General features: G+C 36.1%; 1 protein-coding gene across 4 annotated transcripts in view; it reads left to right on the top strand.

Annotated features, from left to right (window-relative positions):
- The window catches only part of STAG2 (STAG2 cohesin complex component), a 115,746-nt gene that overhangs the window by 56,793 nt on the left and 42,826 nt on the right, over positions 1 to 16,127 (top strand). For all 4 annotated transcript variants that reach the window (XM_016197056.2, XM_016197054.2, XM_016197057.2 and 1 more), the window contains exons 5-8: positions 4,655 to 4,751; positions 9,288 to 9,364; positions 11,264 to 11,468; positions 14,145 to 14,296. In XM_016197056.2, coding sequence (XP_016052542.1) covers positions 4,655 to 4,751; positions 9,288 to 9,364; positions 11,264 to 11,468; positions 14,145 to 14,296 — 531 coding nt within the window. The remainder of the gene's footprint in view (positions 1 to 4,654; positions 4,752 to 9,287; positions 9,365 to 11,263; positions 11,469 to 14,144; positions 14,297 to 16,127) is intronic.

Raw genomic sequence — 16,127 nt, 5'->3', positions numbered from 1 at the left:
TTTATATTTAATTATTTTTGTTAATGGTATCTTAGTAGTTAAAGAATGAACATTTTTCTTATTTTTGTGTTGCTTATGGGTTGTTATATATTAAGATTGTACCTCTAAGCCATTTGTTTTTCTGTTTCTAAATGTGATTTCTCTCTTAAAAGCAAAATGTCCATAGTATCTCTGCATTGATTCCCCTGAATTCTCTGTGCACTTCCATTTTATTTTGTGTAATTATTTTTTGTACCTTCTACTTGCGTTATCGAGATTTGATCAGGAAGTCTCCTGTTTACAAACTGTTAAGAGTTCTTCCTTATCTAAAGATTCCCCACTCAGATTTCCTTGGGGAAACTAGCTATTCTCCAACCACTGCATGTATTCTGCCCCCAGGCCTTTTTTTTTGTTTTTCTCTCTGCCTGGAAAAGCCTTTTTTCCTCCTTTCTGTATCTCAGAGGATTGACTAAACCAAATGTCACTCTTCTTTGAGAAGCATTCTTGGGCTCTGTCTCCTCCCATTGAATGTGTTGCACTCTTCATTTTTTGTATCCCCAAGATATATCTATTTCCGTAATTATAAGTGAGAGCGAATAAGTACAAGATAGGCTGTTGGTTTTAAAATAGTTCTTGCATTTTAAGAAAGGAGAAACTATGCATATGCCCCTAGTTATGTTGAATTTTATTTATAGATATTGAATTTTAATGAATAAGTTCTTAACGTACTATTTGATGATTAAAAATTTTAAATATATTTCCATCTGATAGCTTGTATTTTGATTACAGCGGCCTTGTATTTCTAGTATAAACCCTACTTGATCTTCATGAATAACTTTTTAATGTTGATGTGGTGATCTTTTGATAAGATTTCATTAACTATTTTTGTGGCTTTATCGATGAAAATAACCCATTCCATTTTTTTATTGCTGCATAACAAACTACCCCAAACTTAGTGATATAAAAGAACAACCATTTTATTATGCTTAATGATTCTGTGGTTCTAGAATACAGACAGAACTAAGTAAGGATGGCTCATCTGTGTTTCTGTCCACGGTGGCTGGGGCCTTAGCTGAAACAGCTTGACTGCCTGGAGGTGACATAAACAGATAGGGACTATAATCATCTGGAGGCTTCTTTATTCATGTTTCATGCCTAGTCTGCAGCGACTTGAAGGCTGGGCTAAGCTGGACCTGTACCTGAAAGGACTACAACTGGTCCTTCCATGTGGCTGCTGGGTTTGGAGAGAGTATCCCCCCCTGTGCAGGGAGGAGTCTAGTTCTCTAGTGCTCCAAGAACCCAGTGCAGTAGTTGAATGGCCTTCTGTGACCTAATCTTGAAAGCACTGTTATTTCTACTGCACTGTTTATCTCTAGTCAGTTTCTCTGGGTCAGATAAATCTTAGATAATATTTTCTTTTTCTTTTCTGTATTGTGTAATCATACTTGTTTTTGTACATCAAATTGTACATATTTTATTCATTTTTTACCCAGTTTTCATATTTACTGGTATATAACTTTAAACATTTCCCCCTTCTGACTTTTTTGTTCTTTATATTAGCTGTTATCGATCATCCTAATTTTTATTTTTTTAAATATATCTGTATTGATTTTAGAGAGAGGAAGGGAAAAGGAGAGAGAGAGAGAGAGACAGAAGCATTAATGATGAATCATCATTGATCAGCTGCCTCCTGCATGCCCCCCGACTGGGGATCAAGCCCACAACCCAGGCATGTGCCCTGACCAGGAATCGAACCATGATCTCCTGGATCCTAGGGCGATGCTCAACCTCTGAGCCACACTGGGCCGGGCTCACCCTAATTTTTAAAATTTGGTTTCTTTAAAAATTGTTTTTATCTGTTTTGTGGTTTACTTTTCTGTCCACAAAGGAATAAAGTACTACTTTTATTTTTTAGTTCTGTCCTTATTTTATTTTATTTTTTATTTTTAAATATATCTTTATTGATTTCAGAGAGGAAAGGAGAGGGGGAGAGAGAGAGAGAAACATCAATGAGAGAATCATTGATCGGCTGCAGCCCACAACCGGGCATGTGCCCTGACCGGGAATCGAACCCCGTTCTCCTGGATCCTAGGTCGACAACCGCTGAGCCACGCCCGGCCGGGCTGTCCTAATTTTAAAAAATTACTATATTGAGATATACTTCACATACCATAAAATTCACCCTTTTAAAGTGTAAATTCAGTGGTTTTTAGTATATTCAGAGTTCCCCTATCACCAAAATCTAATTTTGGAATATTTTTCTGTATCTCAGAAAAAAAGCTCTTGCCTATTAGCAGTCACTTTCTCCTCATCTGCTACAGGTCTAAGCAACCACTAATCTACTTCCTATAAATTTGCCTGTTCTGGAGTGTTCATATAAAGGGATCATGTAATAAATGGTCCTTTTTGAGTAGTTTCTTTCCTTAGCATAATGTTTTCAAGGTTCATCCATGCTGTGGTATGTATTATAAATTTGTTCTTTTTTATTGTCAATTAATATTCTTTTGTATGAATTATCTATCATATGTTGTTTTATTCATTCATTCCTTGATGCACATTTGGTTTGCTTCTACTTTTTGGCTATTAAGACTGAATAATGCTGTTAAGAGTATTCTCCTACAAGTTTTTGTTTTGACATATGTTTTCATTTCTCTTGGACAATATGTACCCTAGGATTTGAGTTGGAGGGTCGGTATGATAACTATTTAAGTTTTTGAGGAGTTGCCAAACTGTTTTCCCAAAGTGGCAGCAGCATTTTATGTTCTCACCAGCCGTGTTTTAGCATACTGTTTTTTCACATCCTTGCCAACATTTGTTATTGCCTTTATTTTTTATTATAACTATTATAGTGGGTGTGAAGTAGTATCTTACTAAGTTTTTTGTTTTTGTTTTTTTTGTTTGTTTTTTTTTTTTTTTAACATTCTCACCGGAGACATGCTGCGAGAGAGAGAGAGAGAGAGAGAGAGAGAAACATTGATCAGTTGCCTTTCACACACTCCCAACCACACAACCCCAGGCATGTGCCCTGACTGGGAATCGAACTGGCAACCTTTCAGTACACAGGATGACGCTCAGTCGGCTGAGCCATTCCAGCTCGGCAGTATCTTATGGTTTTGATTTTCATTTCCTTGACGGCCAGTTACGTTGAGCATCTTTTCAAGTTCTAATAGCCATTCGTATATCTTCTATATAGAACTGTCTGTTTAGATCCCTTGCCTATGTTTTTAATTGGGTTATTTGCTTTTTTAAAAGGATTGAATTTTAAGTTTTTACGTATTTTGGGTACAAATACCTTATCAGACATATGATTTGCAAACATTTTCTTTTTAATATTTTATTTTTTATTGACTTTATTGGGGTAACATTGGTTAATAAAATTACAGGTTTCGGATGTACAGTCCTACAATACATCATCTGTATATTGTACGGTGTGTTCACCACCCCAAGTCAAGTCTCCTTCCATCATCATCTATCCTCACCTTTACCCTCTTCTACCTCTCCCCGCCCCCCACCCCTGATTTGCAAATATTTTTCCCCCATTCTGTAGATTGTCTTTCCACTTCCTTCATATGGAGTCCTTTGAAGCACAAAAATTAATTACAAATAAATTAATTTTTATTGTGTCTCTTGTGCTTTTGGTCTAATATCTAAGAAGTCTTTCCTTAATACACAGTTATGAAGATTTACTTCTATGTTTTATGGTTTTAGCTCTTACATTTATATCTTTGATTCATTTTGAGTTAAGTGTTGTTTATGGTGTGAAATAAGGTCAGGCAGGCTTCATTCTTTTGCATATAGATATCCAGTTATCCCAGCAGCATTGTTGAAAAGACTACTTTTTCTCCATTGATTTGTCTTGGCATCTTTGTCAAAAATCAAATGACCAACAATGTAAGGGTTTATTTCTGGACTCAATTTTATTCCATTGGATCTATTTATTTGTCTTTACGTTAGTACTATATTGTCTTGATTACTGTAGCTTTGTAGTAAGTTTTCAAATCATAAAGTGTGAGTCTTCTAATTTTGTTCTTCTTTTTCAAGATTGTTTTGGTGGTTCTGCATCTCTTGCATTACCATAAGAATTTTAGGATCAGCTTTCTATTTTGTACTATGAAACCGGCTGGGATTTTGATAGGGATTGTGTTGAGTTTTTAGATCAATTTGGAGAGCATTGTCATCTAGCAATATTAAGTCTCCAGACCCGTGAACTGTCTGTCCTTTCTTTAGTCTGTTGTTAGTCTTCAGTTTGTTTTTCTTATTAATACAAGACTACCAGGTCTCACTGTTGAAAGAAATTATTTTGTTTATTTTCTCACTGATACGGGCATTCACTTCTTTAAGAAATTATTGTCATTCCATTGAAGTGTTAATATTTAAATACTGTTTATTACAATATTTTAGTCAAAAAGGAATATGGGTGTTACTTTTAATATTTTTCTAGGATATCTTTAATAATGTCACTAAGACATAAAAAGTATGCTTTATCAGGTGATAATTTTACCGAATTTGATTATTTTATGATTCAAACTTTACTTTAAATTTTTGTATACAAGTATATATATTATTAATTTGAAGTAATGTGATACCACTTAATGTTGAATTTTAATGACTTTAATCCAGCTTAATTCTTAGAACATTAGAAAAAGCTAATGGTTTTTTTCCCCTTTTACTGTAGTCGGTGGTAGATGATTGGATAGAATCATACAAGCATGACCGAGATATAGCACTTCTTGACCTCATCAACTTTTTTATTCAGTGTTCAGGCTGTAAAGGTAAGATATATTTATTTTTGGAAGCAGAACGTTTTTGAATGGTCTCTTTTTTTTGGTTCCACCTAAAGCTATATTAGCACTTTACATGGAAAACAATGCCAACATATTGAATTGTTTGCTTTATAACCATACACAATGTATAAGGAAAAAGAGCAAAGAACAAAGTAAGAAACTGTTGAGAGAGTTGTTTTCATATGTGAAGTTAACTAAAAACTTAGCAATTTATAATTGTTGTTACTTTTATTAGATATATTTTCCACTTTCAGCATCTGGTTTTAGGAACAAAGAAATGGATTAAGAAGGGAGGAGGAAGATAATGAAGAGATACAGGTTCAAATGGCAGGGAATTGTACAGTTTAGGGAATTAAAAAGTACCATGAATAACAGTAAGTAAGTAGGTAAGTAGGTAAGTAAGTAAGTAAGTGAGTTAAATAAGGTATTGGTGAAGTTTCCAGTTTTTCTTTTCAAAGGTAGAAAAACTGGATTGGGGTGTAGTGGGGTCTTGTTTAAAATATTTTTACTTTGTGTAAAAATATTTTGAAGTAGGAGTGGGGAAAATATAAAATACAGAAATATCTTCCCTGGGACAAAATTATTTAGCACAGACATTGGGCAGGGGGATAAAGTTCTATAAGTTGAGGAGTCTTACATCCTGATCTGGATTATTACATGAGTCAGTCAAGATCATGGGCAGGTTCTGATTTGTCCCGTGTTTCCCTAATACTTGTCCATCCTTGAAATTTTAGAAGATGCCCAGACAAATAAATGTTACATAGTTTTAGAAGGGTGTTGCATTTTTTTAAAGAAAATGGAACCAAAAACCATGGGCATTAGAAGTTAGGAGGAGGGAAGGTTGCTTAAAAATAGATGTAAAAAGTTAAGATGCTAAAGAATGACTGACATATCTGAAGAAAGAATCCCAAGAAACAATTTACTTAGATTTACTCCTTTCATTCTGTTATAGTCCTTAAAAAATACTGTCATTGGAATTGGAAAACAAGTAATATTGTAAGAACTGATGCATTTTATTTGAGGTTGATCACAACATTCAGTGCAGCATGCATATTAAATGTTACGTATGAGGCCTGATAAATATATTAACTTCTTGAGTCTGTGATCTTCATGCCATTAATGTAGTCAGTTTTGAGAAATTCTATAAATTGTCTCAACTTTAGAGTACAGAAAGTTGCCCAGTTGACTTGACTTCTTAGTTAAAAATAGCTACAAATCAATATTAGAAAATTCTACTGACTGCTAATTAAAAGTGTTATAATGACAATATGATTAACCAGATTAATTCTTTAAAAATGGGATGTATTAATATTTTTATTTTGTCTATGTTTAGTCCACCTCTCTGCAGTAGAAGTGTATAAGTACCTGTTTGTTGTGTTATGTAATCAAGGACCATGTCCTTCCCTTTTTATATTCTTTGAAAATAGAAGGTTGATTGCAGAACTACCGAATAGGTGCCAGAAATATTCGATGAGTTGAAATTCTAATATTTTATCTTCAGTATTCCTTCTATACCATAGCTTGGTCAGTTTTAGTTTCCTAATGAGGCTTCTGAATTGTAGTTTTAAAACAAGGTCATAGTTGAAGCATTTTTCCTTTATCAGATTCATTCCTTTCCTGGCATCAGTGTGATTATAAATCAGGAGCTTGCCAACTCAACATTTGGATATACCTTGTCATAAACCAGGTTGTGAAGATTTGTAAATATTCAAAGTGTTGAAAACTTAAATTACCAGGTAGATTTAAAATATTGCGCATATAAAATCAAGGAAGCTCCCTTAAAGAAAATTTACCATATAATCAGAGCTTAAAGTCATTAAGTACTTTCCAAACACATTCAACATTATTTTGATAGGCTTCTTTTATAAATGAGTTAGAAACTTCTTTAAGTATATTCAGTGTATTTTAACCTTTTCCTGTGGACTCAGGATTGTTGTTATGAGCATCAGTTATTTTACTTTAGTTGTGCCTTCTGTGGCTATTGAGGTGTGGAGGGAATTTGCCGTATACCGAATGGCTCTAACTGCTCGGTGGTTGGTGATTCTGTTGTTTACTTTCTTCTTTTCCTGGTCAACTGTCACTTTTCAGTTTACTAGTTTTTAGCAGTCTCACTTCATGCCCCCCACACTTTTAAGACAGTGGGCTCTGGCCTGGTGGTCTGGGGTTATATGCAGTGGGGTTTGTGACAGCTGCTTTCTCTTCTGCTATTTTTGGGTATGGGGCTGTTACATGGCCTATGAGATGAGAGAAAGAGCTTCAGAATTTGGACATTTGTCAAAACGTATTCAGTACGATTGCTTTGAGATTTGTTTACATATAAACATTTATTTCATAGGAATTGTTTCAGGGATTGAGTTACTTGTGCTTCTTTAGCATTGCCAAGTTGATAGCACCTGGGCATAAATTATGGGAAGGTTCTGAAGATATATCCATGACTCGATTAAAATTTAAAAACCCTTCAAAAGATATTTGAGGATGTGCTTCTTTAGCCAAGCAAATCGTGGTTTCTTCCAGATGTTTTAGTATTTTTAAACAGTCATTTGGTTCTTTGATGTTGTGTTAAGTATCGGCTGTTTCACAGCACCACTAGAAATTGATCTCACTTGCAGGTGAGCAGCAGGATGTAGATGAATGTCAGACAAATTATCTAACTTCTTTTTGCCTCAGCCTTATTTTCCTCATCTGTAAAGTCCGGATTCTGTAGTACCTGCTTCATGGGCATGTTACTAGGGCTAATTATATGTGAAGTGGATGGTGCATAGGAAGCTTAATGGATGTTAGTTGCTGGTCTACCCCTGCTGGCTTTGTTGTGCTACTGGAAGGTCTTAAATTGCATGCCCATAGAGAAGGAAGCGCAGGCATCAATTGTTCTTTTCAGGTTTGGGGTTGGCAAGAGTATGATGTTTATTGTTTTAAAATTTATACACACATACAAGTGCATGAATATACAGAATATAGCTTTGCCAATTGAAATAAATATTAATTATATCTAATTTTTATAATAAATTTCATCTTCCTATGCTAAGACATTCTTCTTTTAGAAGTTACTATATTTATGGTATTCCTAGTGATAAAACTGGCAAGGAATAAATAATCCATCAATAGAAATACGGTTTTGAAAACCCAGTTTTTTCATTTTTAAAAACCTGACACCCACCCAGTGGAAATTCATGTACATGTTCCCCCTGCAGTGTCTCCTACTTAAAACTTTTCCCTAGGAACCCCTTTCTGAGCCCGGCCGCGTGGCTTGGAGGGAGTAGCGCGCTTACACCGAAAGCTGCCGGGTTCGGTTCCCAGTCCGGGCGCGTGCCCCTGCCCCTGCCCCTGCCCCTGCCCCTGCCCCTGCCCCTGCCCCTGCCCCGGGTGCTGGTTCCCTCCCTGGTCGGCGTGCACAGGAGGCAGCTCGTCAATATTTTCTCTCTCACGTTGATGTTCTCTTTCCCTCTCCCTCTCTCCCCCCCTCCCCCTCTCCCCCTCCCCCCCCCCCCAAGACAGTTAAGAAAAATCTAAACATGTCCTCGGGTGAGGATTAAAGAGCAGCCCCTTCCTTTCTGATGCTCGAGCTCTGCCTGCTAACCTTTATTCCTCCTCGTAATTCTCCTTTAAAATTCTGAATGTCCTTAACAGATTTCGATCTTTTTTTTTGGGTCTGAGTTATAGCCTTTCTTGGCATTGCCATTCATTAGGGCATTTATTATATACTACCTTAATATTTTATTTTCCTTGCTTCCTTTGTTTTTAAGTCATTCATTCATTCATTCATTTATTCATTTATATCCTTGCCCAAGGACATGTTTATTGATTTTAGAGAGAGCAGAAGTTGGGGAGAAACATTGACGTGAGAGAGAGAGAAACATCCACCGGTTGCCTTCTGTACACACTCCAACCGGGGATGGAACCTGAAACCTAGGTATGTGCCCTCACTGGGTTTGAACCCACAACCTTTTGCTGTATGGGATGATGCCCCAACCAACAGAGCCACCCAGCTAGGACTAGGTTATTCTTTATTTAAACTCCCAACTAGATTATGGGCTTCCAGGGAGGCAGGAACTATAACTTAGGTTTATTTGAAGCTCCTTTAGAAAATGATGGGATGTAGTGGACTTCAGTGGAGTAGCTCTTACTGAAGAAGCCTGGCTGAAGTGAACTCTACCTATTATTAATCTTTCCCTTTAGGTTCACCCTTGAGGTTTTAAATGTTATCCTGGATGCTGCTTCATTCTTGATGATACATGTTTTGTATTAAAGAAACTAAACCAGTGTACATATAGATATGAGTAAAGTAAGTCAGGCAGAAATGGCCCGGGTTAGGAAGAAAGATATCTGTCAGAAGTATATGGTTGCTTTCTTCTGCACATTGAGATTGGGATTTGTGCTTTATTTATAGGGTTGAGTATCATAGTAAAGGTCACGTGATGAAGAAGTACACCTTACTATGTGATTGTAGACATTTTAGGACTGACAAGTTCTCTTAGGTTTTTTTTTTTTTACCATGTATTAACTTCTCACACTTGCAAATTTCAGGAGTTGTCACAGCAGAAATGTTTAGACATATGCAGAACTCTGAAATAATTCGAAAAATGACTGAAGAATTTGATGAGGTAACACTACTCTAAATGTTTTGATAATTTTATACATGTTGAACTTGATTTACTCTTGAAAGTATTCTTAAATCCTTATTATTAATGTTATGAATAAGAACTTTGGCACCAGCCTCAATCAGATGATGGCTATGTGACCTTGGGCAAGTTGTTGTCTTAGCATCAGTTTCATCATCTGTAAAGTGGGCTGTTACGAAGATTGAATTTAGTAATGTTTGAAAAATTCTTTAGCATTTTATAATGCCTGGCACATAGAACTTAATAAATGGTAGTTGTTGTTATTGTCAAAAAATTAAAATTTCAAGGAAGAATGAAATTTAGAGCCTAAGAACATATCTTGACTTCTTGTAAAAGGAAGATTTGGTCAATATCTGGGGAACCGGTAGCTTAGGCAAAGGAATATATATATGTACATAGACACACATATAAATAATTACATTGTTTAAAATCTCCTTTATGTTTCAAATATGAGTAATACGAACAATACAAATAAAAAATAAATAGTAGCTTAGACTTGAGTTTATCCTTTATCAAAATGATGCCTTTGAAGTATTGTTACTATTAAAGACATACTTAGATTTACTATAATGTAAGCCTCAGGACAGGGATTTTTGTTTTGTTCACAGCTGTATTCCAGCACCAGTAGTTTTTGCTCTTCAAAACTTTTCACAGTGAATTTTCAAGTAGAAAGTCTTGTCTCATTTGAATTTTATTTGATCACTTTTACTTACTCTGATGAAGGAGCTTTCAACTATCATTTTAAAAGATACACAAGAATTGTTAAAATGGCCTTTTTGTTGATCACTAAGTGCTATTAATCAATATCCAAGTAGTTAAGAGGTAATTATGAGTAATGGTATTATTTTAGCCTTCTAATATTAAATGTTTTAGTGAGAACCTTCTTACTAAAAGGAAACAGCTATTTGAGGTAAGAATCCTGAAATGTGATTTGAAAATAATTAGCAAACCAAATTGCTAACAATTAAGATGATACATTTTAATATAGTCACTTAGATGAGCCAATCAGAAAATACAGAAGAAAACCTTTTTGTGAAGTAGTACTAGCACCTTGTTCTCAGATGAGAAATAGGAAAACTTATATATGGCACAGTTTAAAATTTTAAAATATTGTTCTAATGACAAAATTTAATTGTTAAAAATTTTTACTAACCTACTGATAAAATGATCTTAAGTCTCTAGGATATTCTTGTCAGAAATTCTTTTAGAAGTTCTATGTGATGTTGGTCTCTGCTTTTTATTTTTAAGGACTTTTAATTATTTATGGAGAATCTCACTGTAACTACATTGAAGAATACTCCCCCTTTGTATGGAATAGTACTCATTACCATTCTTTCTAGGCTATACTAGCTATGTTTCCTTTCTTTAAAAAAGTATCTGGCTGTTTGTGTCTGTTGACTGTTGGATATCCTGAAGCTAATGAAAACATGCATTGTAATCTTTTGATTATTTATAAAGCATACATTGAATCTGTTAGATTGGCTGAGAATATAAGTTCATCATTTTGAATTCATTAAATAATATAACTGGTTTGCTTTTGTTTTAAAGAAATTTAATAAATATATCTTTGCTTATCAGAATAGTGTTTTGCTTTGATGGGATAGGCTTTTTATTTTTAATCTTTGAGTAATTGGCATATATTTCCATTGGTTAAAGTGAATTACGAATATGCATTTTGGTCTTAAATAAAAGCAGAGGTGTTCAAAGGTACTTACTTCTGCCTTTTGCATATTGTTCCCCTGCGTACTTTGAGAATTTCATTGGGAAAGAAAGGTGAGATAGGGGAGTCATTTTAGCTTCTGCCTAGGGAATTGCAAAACGAAGTAAAATTTTATTGTCATGTGTTTTATATGAAACGGTTGTTTAAATTTTTTATTTTAGGATAGTGGAGATTATCCACTTACCATGGCCGGTCCTCAGTGGAAGAAGTTCAAATCCAGTTTTTGTGAATTCATTGGTGTATTAGTACGGCAGTGTCAATACAGTATCATATACGATGAATACATGATGGATACGGTCATTTCACTTCTTACAGGATTGTCTGACTCACAAGTCAGAGCATTTCGACATACAAGCACCCTGGCAGGTCAGTATTTAGAAATATTTTCTGTGTATTTCCTAAGATTAGAGATGAAAAAGATTTCCATTAAAAGAAATTAAGTAATGGTGACATAAGTTAATTAATTTTGTTTATAAAGTAACCACTAGGAGGACACTCACCTCTCCTTCAACCCCCATGAATTACTGGGAACAAGATGGTATTTTCAGTTTGGTTTTATGAAGGCATTCTATATTAGTATATAGAGATTTTCTTGTGGTAAACCTACTTGAATGTTATGTGTTAGGTAGAGCTGCTGTGTCTCCTGCCCTTGGTAGAGTGTCCTAATGTAGTAGCTATTCTGTAGGGTCCAGTGGCACAGCCTCCTCACTCACCCAAGATGGGCACTCCAGGTGTGTCCTGACCCTGTTGGCTGTGTATACCCTCCTGTTGTAGTTAAGCCTTGGTTGTTGTTGGCACATCAATGCGAGGGATTTACCCCCAGGCTGATCTGCAGCAAGGACTGGCTGTGACCAGGGGCCACCGTGGAGGATCAGGTTTGCAGGGGCCCGCGCCATGGAGCAGGAGGTACTTTAGCGGGGCTCTGGTGCTGCTGAGTCCACTCCTTGAGTGCGAGGCTTTTGGAAGTGGTTGGGTGGTGCTTTGACACGGTCTGAAGCTGTCCACTGGGTGCGCTGGCTCTGGGCCTCCCAGGAGGTTCAGACCAAGGTCAGCCACCAGCTGTGTTCTGCCCAGGGCCTCCTGGCATGTGCTACAAAGCAGTCTGCAGATGGCTGCTACTTGTGCTGGGCTTGGAAGTGCCCAGGAAAGGCCAAGCTGCGAACCAAGACCCGGTTTGCTAGTGTCAGGCCTGGGGCTAGAGTTCTGCGGCACACAGAGGCCAGATGCCGCTTGTTTGACAGATTTTAAGAAAGTCTGAAGTGTGAGCCAAGACAGGCCATTTGTATGGAAATCTACTGGAAACCTTTCTTATGTTTCTGAGTAACTTTAGGCTGATTCTTTGATCTTTAATTGTAGTGAAACGAGTTGCACAATTCTAGAACAGTGATTTTTGGTGGTGATGTTGATAAAGTCTTTTGGTTTCTCCTTTATGCTAAAGGTAAAATTGTTGATACACTATTATAAGTTATGTGCTTTTTTTTGTTTTGTTTTGTTTTTTAATCATGACCCAAGGATATATTTTTTTTCTGTTGCTTTTCAGAGAGAGTGGAAGGTGGGGGGGGAGAGAAAGAAACATTGATGTGAGAGAGACACATCGACTGGTTGCCTCCTGCTCATGCTCCAACCGGGGCCGGGGATTGAGCCTGCAGCCGAGGTACGTGCCCCTGGCTGGAATTGAACCCAGGACCCTTCAATCCACGGGCCGATGTTCTAACCACTGAGCCAAACCGGCCAGGGCTAAGATATGTGCTTTTTGAGTTGAGTTTGAATGAATCAAATAGGTGTTAATTACGTGTTACTATCTACAATTCCATATAGTATCTGTAAAAATTTTTCATTCTCTAAGTGTGGGGATATTTTTTCCCTTTAGAGTATTTTCCCAAATAATTAAAGCTGTGATTAAAGATGTACTTCTGCTGAGTGCTCTATTTATAAGAATAAAATGCAGTCTCTCTGTAGGTTTTTTGTTTTTAGATTCAAAGTCACAAAATATGAATGTGATTTTATGCTATGGATTTAAGTAGTATTTCATGTTAAGAACATGACGGGTCGAGTAAATTAAAACAGATATGGTGGTATAAGTCGAATACATTTAGATCAGAATGGCAAACTGGTTTGCTGAGAATGTGAAATAGCTCAGAGCACAAAATTCAGAAGAGAGTCAGTAGCCACAAATTAGGATGGCTTTGTGTTGTTCTGTCGTGCAGTGAACCAGATCTGAGAAACAGTCTGGAATGAGCTAAAGAAAGCATAAAATGGTCAGATACTTCATTTAGTAAGTTTTAAATCACAGGCACTGAGTCTTGTCTCTGGAGCAAGAGTTCAGTTACAGAAGGTGGGGATCTGGAGGAGGTCTGCTGTCAGTTTATTATTAAAATATCATTAAAATATTATTAAAATATCACTTCATTGAGTGATAACTTTTTGTACTTTTGACTTTTCATCTAGATGCTCTTCATAATTTCACCATTGTCTTTATAAAATGTAACGGAGTAGAATGAAAGGAAATCAAATATGGATAAAATTCTCTAACATTTTTATGTACTGTAGGTTGATATAAAGCCCCCAGGCTTTCTCTCTTTTTGGCTACTGAGATAGCTAATTGACTGCTGTATGAACCACAGTTTACTTAGAAGGTGAATCGTGATCTCTGAAAAAGGTCATTGGAGGGGACATACAGCCTGGAGACAGATTACTAAATTTTGAATCCTACTTACATGAACTGTGTAATCTGAGGCAAATTTCGTAATCTCCTTGATCTCAGTTTCCTCATAAATTAAATGGGGATAATAGTACTTAATTTTGAGTGTTGTTGTAAGGATTAGGAGATAGTCTATGAAAAGTACTTGGCATAGGTAACTGACTGACATACAGTAAGTATTTAATACTCATTAGCTGTTGTTTTATTGTCATTTGTGGCAGCTCTACTTTAACTTTCAGAAGCAGAACAGCCCACTTTGTTTTTAATTTCTTTTAATTTGTAAAATTTTTTGTATCTGTGAGGCTAATATCAACGTGTTTTTTTTTTCCCTTTAAAAATAGCTATGAAGTTGATGACAGCTTTGGTGAATGTGGCACTAAATCTTAGCATTAATATGGATAATACACAAAGACAGTATGAGGCAGAACGGAATAAAATGATTGGAAAACGAGCCAATGAGAGGCTAGAACTCCTGCTACAGAAGCGGAAAGAGGTAAACTCATGTATTAACTATTTACACTGTTAATATGTAACCAACTTGCTTACCATTAATGATATAACTTTGCTAGTTCATTAGATAAAATTTTTTGAAAGATTTAAATTTAAATAATACATTTCAGGTTGTTTATATGTCTAACTTAGTTTTGTTGACTGTCTCTGCCAGCAAGACCTTTTGCGTATATTTTCTTTCTGTGTGGACTAGGATTAAGAGTTCAAGGCTTCAAGTAAGGATTCCTGGGCAAGTCAGACAAATTGTTTTAAGCCTTAGTATTATTCATCTCTACTGTGAACATATCTCAGCTTCCTCCTTCAGCTTTTCAGGATGAAATAAGGTTTTCACTTATGTGAAATCACTTTGAAAAATAACTTCTAAGCTATTTATGGTGTCTCAGTTGGTGGCTTTTTTTTGTGTAGTGTAGAAACACTTGTTCAACATTAACGACTGACCGCTAAATTCAGATTTGAATGAGGAAAATGTTTTTAGCCTTATGCTAAATAGTGAATACAATCTTTTGTTGTTGTGTTTGTGAATTAAATTCCTCCTTCGTCGATGATACAATATTTTGCTGATACTAGGGATGTTTATTTTTATTTCTAATAGGCAAAGTCTGATGTTTCAAAAATATTAGTAGTGCTGTCTAGTTACAATACTTGCCATGGTAATCCATAAATTACTGATTTGACTTTGACATGGAGGATGGAGCTATAATTTAAAGTTGGTTATTTCTGAGATATACAACAGCTCTTAATTTTTCTGTGTTCACTGAGATATACAACAGCTCTTAATTTTTCTGTGTTCACTGAGATAGTAACTTTTAACATTGCCTTGACTCAAGAGAAGCCAGAAAAAATTTGCCCGTATTTCCCTGATGCCTAAATACCTCATCGTTTTCATATAGTTTGAAATGAAGAATTGAAGTTTTTACCCTTTAATTTAATTTATTTCATCAGATGGCTTATTAGGTGAACATACTCTTTGAAATTATCGTCTAATTCTTGGGCATAAATGTAAGATTGCGAACATAGAATGAGTGAATTTATTATTTATTTAAAAAATTTTTTAAATTGGCTTTTAGAGAGGGAGGAAGGGAGAGAGGGAGAGATAGAAACATCGATGTGAGAGCGACACATGGATTGGATGCCTTCTCTATGCTCCTTACCAGGGACCGAGCCCGATACCGGGGCATGTGCCCTGACTGGAAATTGAATGAACTGGCCACTCCCTCGGTGTACGGGAGGATGCCCAACCAACTGAGCCACACGGCCAGCGCCAGAATGAGTGGATAAAATTCCTGTACACATACAGGATATTAATACTTCTAGGTTAGGGTTAAATTTTTATTTTTATTATTATTATTATTATTTTTTAATAGATCTTTATTGATTTTAGAGAGAGGAAGGGAGAGGGAGGGAGAGATAGATAGAAACATCAATGATGAGAGAGAGTGTCATTGATCTGCTGCCTCCTGCACGCCCCCTACTGGGGATCAAGCTCGCAACCCGCATGTGCCCTGACCAGGAATCGAACCTCTATCGCCTGGGTCCCTGGTTGACGCTCAACCGCTGGGCGACACCCGGCCAAGCAGGGTTAAATTTTTAAACACGTTGAAAGACCACTTGTACCTTTGACTGTCTGTGCTAATGAACATAAGTTAGCATTATTTGGAAATGCAGGATTATATTCATGAAAAGAAAAAAAAAACCATAAAAGCACAGAACATAATCTAAAAGCTAATTGATGCTTACATTGTGAAAGATTTTTCTCGTAACTCTCAAGCTCTGAAATAATTTTCTCAACTCTCAAGCTCTGAATTGAAAATAAA

This window comes from Miniopterus natalensis, chromosome X (assembly GCF_054644295.1).
Source record: "Miniopterus natalensis isolate mMinNat1 chromosome X, mMinNat1.hap1, whole genome shotgun sequence".
In the NCBI taxonomy this organism is placed as follows: Eukaryota; Metazoa; Chordata; class Mammalia; order Chiroptera; family Miniopteridae; genus Miniopterus; species Miniopterus natalensis.
This window is presented reverse-complemented; position numbering and strand designations above follow the sequence as displayed.